Below are 8,869 nucleotides of genomic sequence, written 5' to 3'. Positions count from 1 at the left end.
AACCAGCACTATTTAAATGGAGATCTGGCCTCCAGAGGGGTTAATAATTGACACACTGACCGCAGATATAAAATATTTTTGACAAAGCTGCCGTAAACGGTGGATGACCCTGCTTGACGTGCGTAGATCCAGGTTCACAAGGTCTGTTGTCAATATTGACTTTGGAACATAAAGTGATTGTACATCAAAACAACCCTGTTTTTGGAGCAAATTACTGATTTTTGTCTTTACCTTTGAGGTTATAAAAACAATCACAACATTGCCTACTTGGGACAAACATGGAAACTGCTTTTTAAAGAAATTTACCAATTAAGTAGCAATGAACATCCACAATAAGAAATACTAGATAATCTGGGAAGTTAGAGGCTATGAGATAGAGACCTGTGATTATGTTGACAAACTCTTATTTTGTCAAGTATCAGATTTTCTTGAACACTATTTTCGCACTGAAACCCTATTTGTCCCCCTAGTCTCTTTGGTGAAGGTTCCTCTTATCAGGCAGACAGATAAACAAGATCACTGACATCTTCAGCATTGCATAACCCTAAAATTATGGATTGCACTGCGAGATTCACAACATGTTTGTCTAAAGAAAGACCGGAGTAATTGCTTGGTTCCTTGGTATAGTATTTGTCCATGGCAAATGCCAGATTCCTCGACTTACTCTATTTGTGATATACAGACGAACACCACTCATGCTGTGTACTCTGACCTCAAGCTTTTTCTTGTAACTTTTGTGTTTTTGAAACAGAAAACTGATGCCCAACACTACCCACTAATGTTTCAATGAGGAAAGACCAATAAAGTAATCAGGATTATATAGTACAGTATTTTTTTTACAGTATGTTCCCATGAGCTTCAGCATGTTCATGTAAATGAGATGAATATTTAGCAGTGACCCTTCATGCATGGTCAGTCAGGGTGCTGGTTGCTGATGGTGGTGAGAAGGCGGTTTTTCGGCCCAATAAAAAAAAAAAAAAGCATATGGGCTGTGTATACATGTATAGGATGGTTATTTTAAGTTATAATTGTTTGGGATTTAGATTAGAGAATGATTGGGTGAAATATTGAGGAAGAAATACAGAAAGTGTGAAATAAACTCACCGATTTTGGAATAACTGTCGGGAGAGTGGAATACGTTTATTGAAAAAGAGCAGTGGTGGAAAGTAAGTCTATTTTCATTAAGACGTTCACTAAAAGACACTTTAGGTACTTGTACTTTACTACATCCATTTCATGCTACTTTATACATTTACTTCACCATGTGGGAGAAGCAAATATTATACTGCCACCACATTTGACATTTACAAGTTACTTTGCAGAATAAAACTTGACACACAAAACCAAATTAAAAGCTCATGATGTGATGATCTTAGTTAAATAAGTTCAAATACAGTATAACGCATTTGTGATGTTAGAATGACTTCCCTTTGACCAACCAGTACATTAAAACACTGCTTACTGTAATTGAGTCAGTAAAAATATTCCAGTAATAGTGGACTCACAGGTGCCATTTTTGAACCGTTTTATTCCCCGCCCCCCCTCTTATTATTATTTTTAAACTGAAGGAGCTGAATACTTCCACCTCTAGAAAAAAAAAAAAAAAGTATTTTATACATAAAATACCTTTTTTTTTTTACCACACACCAAGAGTAAGAGTATAAAAATGCCATCAGTCTCTTCATTTGACTTTTACATGTCTAGTTATCAAGAGACCGACACCCCTCCAATATTTAACCCCCCCACCTTAAAGCATCAACTCAAACTTTCAGCAAACAAGCTAAAGGAACCTATCCCAAACCCCCCCCCCGTCAGGAGACACATGCCGAATATATCTAAACAGGTTTTTTTTTTGTTTTGTTTTTTTAAAAAAAAACACTAAACAAAAACATTGACTAACTGAACAAGTGTTTTCATCATGAAATGAATAGCCTCAGTATTTCACTTTTCCTGATTGTACCTTGTTTATTCAATGATACGGATTTAAAAAAGAGAAACAATGACTTGCACATTGCACGTGGACTTTACCCTCTGGTAGTGCCAACCCCTTAATATGGCATGTTAGCTGTGACGAGTTTATTCTACAGTCAGTGTTCACCAGCGGAGTCATAGGGTTGTTTCAAGTTCACCTTCTGAGGCCCATGAAGAGTGTTACTCAACCACCAGTTGGTGAGTTGTTGCCTCTTCAGTGCTGACCATCAGGTCCACCAGCCACTGAGGAAATGGCTCCTCCTTTGAAGATATTTGACAAAAAAATAAAATAAATAAAACCACATTATAATTTCTATTTTTGAAAGTTAAAACATCTTTCCTTGAAAAGAACACTTACAACCAGAGATGTTTTCTTGTTCCTTTTCCTCTTTTGCTGCACTGAGGGTGCTTTTGCCTTTTGCTGCAATGACTGTTTAGGTGGTCTGCGCTTTTGCCATTTGATCTTGGAGAACTTTAAAAACAGTTTAGAAGAGCATCACCCCTTTTTCCATTGTAGTTGTGTTGTCAGACATTTCATTTAAATATAAAAATTACTTAAATATACTTACTTTTATTCTCAGCTGACCACTTCTTGACCTCTCCTCATTTCCTGACCTTGTCTGCTCTGGTGGGGTAGCTTCATCACTTAAATCCACTGCATGTGCGCTCCCATCTAACACAGAGAAATTCTCCAATTCCTCCTGGTGATTGTGGGTAGATTGCGTTTGAAGAAAACTCTCTTGGCTCAGGAAACGAGACAGTCGCCTAGGCCTCAGAACCCTCAGCGGAGCAGTATCATCTTCGTCTTCTTCACTCAAGTCTTCTTTTAAAACCTCTTTTTTCTCCACACGTACTTGAGTTTGACAGTCCTCCTCCTTTACTCCTCCTGTTTTGCTTTCTTCGATTTCATCTTCTTGCTCTGACTCTTCCTGTATGGGCTCCAGATGTGGCCACTGATGCATATTTACATTCATGTTATTTTTATACAGCGCAGAATTAATATAAGATGCCAATTTAATAATGACTTCTAAGTTTTTTTAACTTTGACTTATTTTATATATATGAAGATAGCCTCTACTGGGGCAAAAAGAGTGGATTAAAACATTTTGCTGCTGAATGTCCATTTAGCTGGATGACTGAGCATTCCTGATATTTAAAGATCCTGCTCTTTCGGGTTTCCATTAGTTGATTATTCAAACCAGGTGTGTAAGCTTAATGGCAGACAGGTGGAGGTGGATGTCCTTTTTGACGCACAAGGTGAAAAATAAAGCAATGTAACCTGAGCTAAAGGTTCTAAAAAATCAAATCAGAGAACACTTTAAAGGGACACTCCACCAATTTTACATATTAAGTTATTTTACTCTTCAACATTTCCAAAGTCCAAGGAAACCAAACCCTGATGTTGTACCTGATGAGTTTTTGGAGTATGACCCATTCTAGAGACTTTCAGGATATCTAGGCCTCTGCTGCTTCAATTTCTCCCATTCAATCTGAATTGGTGGAATTACTGTAAGGGTCAGTAATTTCTTAACAATTTTCCTGGAAATAAATATGTAATTTGGTAGAGAAAGTGTTCATTTGGTACAGTTCCAATACTGGTAAATTATTTGGTCAATGAACAAGTGTAACCTATCAGGTGCTGAAGATGCAAAACATTAAAAAGTTTTCTCAGGCAAATTCAATTAAAGATATGAAAATGCAAGGCCTCAAGGATAAACACGTGCGTTTTGTTGAAAATCACTGAATATAAACATAACTTTTGTTTGTTTAAAAATATTTAAAGTTTTTGCCAATAAATGAATGATGAATGAATATTTAAAGTAAAAAAAAAAGAAAATGCCTTTTGAGATCAACTGCTCACCACTGTCTCTATTTCCCCCAAAATGTGTTCCAATTTACTTAATTCTTTCCAGGGGACATCTTTGGAAATTATAATAAAATCACATACCCATAAAATAAAGCATTATCAAACATTTATACTGTTTTTCTTTGATGTTGAAATGTAATCCAATGAAATGTTAATGAATGCCACAACCTAATTTACTTAGTTTGACCCTTTTTAGCCTTGATGACACTGGTGGGAGTGTTGTTTGTGAACCATCATTTACCTTGGATTCCCTTTATTGCTTAATGTCAACTTTAGCTTGACCGGGAGAGGGAACTTGACTGTGATAACTAAAGTTGCACGTTTCTTTTAGTTTTTTTCTGTAAAGTAAGAACTCCCTCAGATTATACATGATTGCAAATTATTAATATACTTACTTAATAACTGACTGGAATTAGTTGTATTTCATTACAAAGCAAAACTGATTCCAAGGCTGCACTAAAGCAAGCCAGGCATTTGTTGACTTTACTGTTACACCGAGTGAACCCCAGGCAAATTCTACATCAACGCTGGGAAAACAATTTTGGCCCCCACTCAGTATTTGGGACATAGTGACATTCATCTGGCTGTGGGCTGTGGAAGGACGCCGACTGGTATAATAAACCTGTCATTGTCTGCCATATTTTGCTGTGTAGAGGGAAAGCTGTTATTTTAAGAGCCATAAACTAAGGTGAGAGAAATGAAATTTTATAGAGTGGAACTAACAGGGAAAACTGCCCATAAAAAGTTATATTTGCTACCCACTGATCGTTTGCTGCGCTGCCTGCTACGTTTGGGGTTTGGGGGACAAAGTGTAAATATTGTGTTTCAGATTGAAAATCCTCACATGGCTCACACCTAAGAATCAACAAAAAGATCCTCAACCACAGTCCCACACACCAACTTGTTTTATATCTCGGTAGCCAAAATTATTTCGCATATCTATAGACATTCAGAGCCATAATCATTTTATATTTTATACACCAATATTGTCTTTATTACAAAATATTCAATAACCCAACTTTACACTGTACAAGATAACACATAGTATACAGCTTTTGGCTATTTACAAAAAGTATGATCTGCATATCAAAGTGAATATATCTAAAAAGGCAGGTTGCAATCACTGTAAGCTTATTGAGTAAGGCAAAAACATGATGTATTTACACTTTTGCAGATCAAGTGAAAGTTCTATGCTGATAAAGATATATGCTATAAAGATATCTGGAGCACCTCACATTTCTGAGGCTGCATTTGAGGGTCGTGCTAAAGCTTATATTTTCTTGAGGAAAACTCAAAGTGCAGCTTGAATGTAGTGAAAAAGTATGCCCAAAAGACGACAGTAGCCAGACACTGCACCAAAGCTTCTGTTGCCTTGTGAAAATTTGTCACTGTACATGGAGCATTTGAAAGGCTTAGGCTAAAGGACTAATAGGTCATGCTTTTATAGAAGTTGTGTGCTTAATATATGTGCTCTCTTCTGTGTGGATGAATGCCTTCCTGGATGTCTACATGTACGTTTGCAATGTACATAGGGCTGTGGTTGGTCGTCCATGTGATGTTGATCGTACTTTGTGACTGGTCCAAATTTGGAACTAACTAGTTACCATAGCAGCACATATCCACCTCAGTAGAACTGCTCTTTAGCTCTACACACCTTCCTCTGTTCCTTTCATTGATCTTTATTGCCTCTATCTGTGTGTAGACTTAACACAAGCCACATTACATTGTACTATTGTGAAACAGGGCAACGTAAGGTATTATGAAAACATTATTTTGTCTCTCCAGGGTTTAAAAATACACTTTTTAAGTCTACTGATGACGTCAGAAATAGTCCAATATGCCAAATATGTTCAACCTACTGCGTTTTCTCTCTTGCGCGGTGAGGCAATATAAGCAGTAAAACTAAAGATTCATGGAAAGCTCAATACTTTGGTTTTCTTCCAACAGGAGTACCGTTACTATGGCTGTCAACTCTTAAAAAGTCATGCAATATTAACTGTAAATATGTCTAAAAAAAAGCCAGTTTCAGTAGTTTAGTATAAAAAACTATTTTGTGCCTTTGCGTTACGATTCAGAATTAACCACACATGCATACACACGCTCACAAGTACACACATGCATGCTTACACACACCAAAAAAGAAACAACACCATTTTACACTGTAAATAATGCAATGTATCCTTGGCATAATCAGAAAGACAGTGCAAAAGCAATAGCATGATCAGTCCTTTTCTGGATATCAATGCACATATCCCTTGTACATGGAATATGTACTACATATAAAACAAAGATGCACATTATACCTGGATCTGAGGGAACCCAGGAACACCACAAATCTAATCATCTAGTATAAAGATGTTAAAAGAGGATTTGAGATTCCGGGTATCTTTCTTCATCACTCCATGTCTGTCTTCCGAGATTGACGAGCAATTAAAGTATGATTGTCTGTATCACCATGTCGTTTCTCGGGATGTTCATATCCTGAATGAGCATATTCTGGGTTGTGCCAGTAGCTCAGGATTTATAGGAAATACCTGGACAGCCCTGTCTTCTCTAGGCCTCCAACCAGGGTTTTCTTTCCTTCACTGAAGTTTAAGTTTGTAGTCTTTCTTCCTACACTGCCACATCTGCAACAGTCGCCACAGACTCAATCTCAATCTGTGTCACCTCTATCTCCTCCTCCTCATCCACCTCACCCACTGCTGGCACGCGCAGGATGAGGGCAGGCATGCTGCTTGACTGTTGCTGCTGTTGGCAGTGTTCATCTGCATGTTGCTGCCCATGCTGGCATAAGCGTTCAGGCTGGCTGCGGAGGAGACGCTGCCCAGATTGGTCGGGACACTCGTCTTGCCACAGGAGTGGATTCGTCGCGCCAGGCTGGCGGAACGCACCACTGAAGAAGTGGTTACAGTGCCCACGCCCTGAACCTTCCCTTCCAGGAAGTAGGTCAGCATCTCACCTTTACCCTTGACGCTGACTTTGCCACGGCACACCAGGTCATAGTTGGTATTCAGCAGGCGATAGACCTCTTCGGTCACCTGTATTTTAAGAACAAGGAAACATACATGTGTATGTATTCACATATTACTCTAGGAAAACTTGGGGTTCAACAAAACACATAATAGTTATATTTATTTATTATTATTTACTTGTCTGTTGTGAAATTGTTTCACTGATTTTCTATGGACATTTAATGTCACAATTTTATTACTTTATTTTGAAAGATTAACATTGAATTTTTTTTTATATTTCATTCTTCAGAATGAAACCCTGTTTTTTTGCATCAAAATACACCAAACTTGAGGTCCTGTGTCATGTTCCAGCTGCCCTGTGTTATAAAACAATAAATAATACAGTAAATGGGGAATTTGGCTGCAGTGCCTCTGCTGATGCCACAGCAAAGAGGAGACTTTGACTTTGACTTCTGGTGTGAGCAATGCTCAAGGCCCTCATTGAAAAATGTAAATTCAGAATTTGACTGTCCTGGTCCCTTCTATAAAAGGTACTGCCTCCAGGAAGCCACATTAGAATGACAAAAAATCAACTACTTGGTCTTTGTTTTTCAATTAATTTTTGCTAAATGTATCCCCAACTTTCAATTTCAGGCCTTCCTTTGCACTTTATCTCAACATGTATATATATATTTAGATGCTACTATCTCTTGATGTAGCATGCATTGTTTAAAAAAAAAGAAGAAGTACTTTTGTGTTTTTATAATATATTAATTTCACCTTACAACTGTAGTTTTGATGTTTTTTATTCTGTTTTCCCTGTAAAGCATCTTCTTTATAATAAAATCACTTACAGACAAATATTGTAATTTAAGGTGTGTTGGATACCTGTATTTTTCCCGGTACTCCTGTGCTGTCCATCCTACTGGCCACATTGACTGTGTTCCCCCAGATGTCATACTGAGGTCGCCGTGCCCCGATAACCCCTGCAACCACTGGACCTACATTAATACCTGCACAAACACAAGAAAAAATTTTAATAAATACAAAACAATGCCCAACTCATGGTCATTTACTTTGTGATTGTGTTAGACGTACCCACTCTCAAGACAAACTCATTGTACGACTGATAGTTGATTTCATCCAAAACGTCAAACATCTCAATGGCGTAGTCTGCTATTGTGCTCAGATGGTCGTAAACAGATTTTTTGGCCTAAAGAGGGGAAGTACACCTAGCAGTTAGTATCTATGCACACAATGATTCTCTTCATTATAACGTCCTTCACCCATTTATACATGTGCAAACAAAAACACACACAGAAACACAAAATGACATGCCACCTTGGTACCAATGGTGGGGACGAGGCCCACAGCTGCCATGTATGTACTCCCAATGGTTTTGATTTTCTCTATGTCTTTGTAGCACTCCTTATCCATGAGCTGCAAAAGATACATTCAGATAAACGCACAGAGGAACGATGCAACACAATTCAAATCCCCCAGATTTCTATGTTCAAAGTCAAGAAAAGAATTGCCATCCCACCTCATCAAAGTCAGCAATGATCTCATTCAGTAGTCTCAGGCACTCCACTCCCATGTTGTTTCCATCCAGCTCGATGTAGAAATCATTGAAGTTTGGGATTGAGGCAAACAAGACACCAACTTGTGCGTAGGACTGATAGTATAGATCCTAATGGGAAAAAAAGTCCAGTGAAAAAAATGTCCTTTGATGTCTTCTGGCGGTCATCATTTTTTGTTTTCTGTCTGTTTATCTACCTGTTTGTCTGTCTGTCTGTCTGCGTGTCTATTAGCGAGGCTCACCATGTTCCTAGGGTTTGACATTAGGAAGTGTTGAGCCACGTGTGCGGGCAGAAGGTTGAAGAGAATCCTTCTGTTGTCCAGCTTCACCTTCTCCATGCCATCTCTTTCCTCTTCCGCCTGACAGCAAATATAGCCCAGACAAAATACACAGATACTTGAGTTTGTCCCACATTTTCACCACACGGGGTCAGTAAAAAACCTTACGAGGCTTACAACATGGACTGTATGGCTCACAGTTGTATTTTGAATGCACATTAAA

At 38.2% G+C, this 8,869-nt stretch overlaps 1 protein-coding gene across 2 annotated transcripts in view; it reads right to left on the bottom strand.

Moving 5' to 3' along the window:
* Positions 1 to 4,534: 4,534 nt before the first annotated feature.
* The window catches only part of LOC119902050 (adenylate cyclase type 1-like), a 37,942-nt gene continuing 33,607 nt past the window's right edge, over positions 4,535 to 8,869 (bottom strand). The window contains exons 15-20 of one of the 2 annotated variants that reach the window (XM_038717942.1): positions 8,566 to 8,727; positions 8,333 to 8,479; positions 8,131 to 8,229; positions 7,888 to 8,002; positions 7,678 to 7,802; positions 4,535 to 6,876 (exon numbers count right to left, since the gene is read on the bottom strand). In XM_038717942.1, the coding sequence (XP_038573870.1) occupies positions 6,508 to 6,876; positions 7,678 to 7,802; positions 7,888 to 8,002; positions 8,131 to 8,229; positions 8,333 to 8,479; positions 8,566 to 8,727 (1,017 nt within the window). In that variant the 3' untranslated portion in view covers positions 4,535 to 6,507. The remainder of the gene's footprint in view (positions 6,877 to 7,677; positions 7,803 to 7,887; positions 8,003 to 8,130; positions 8,230 to 8,332; positions 8,480 to 8,565; positions 8,728 to 8,869) is intronic. The other variant, XM_038717943.1, reaches the window with a different exon arrangement.

This window comes from Micropterus salmoides, unplaced genomic scaffold, assembly GCF_014851395.1.
Source record: "Micropterus salmoides isolate LMB-PRFRI ecotype aquatic unplaced genomic scaffold, ASM1485139v1 Ms_hic_scaffold_14, whole genome shotgun sequence".
Lineage (NCBI taxonomy): Eukaryota > Metazoa > Chordata > Actinopteri > Centrarchiformes > Centrarchidae > Micropterus > Micropterus salmoides.
The sequence above is the reverse complement of the archived record's forward strand: the minus strand, read 5'-3'. Positions and strand labels throughout refer to the sequence as shown.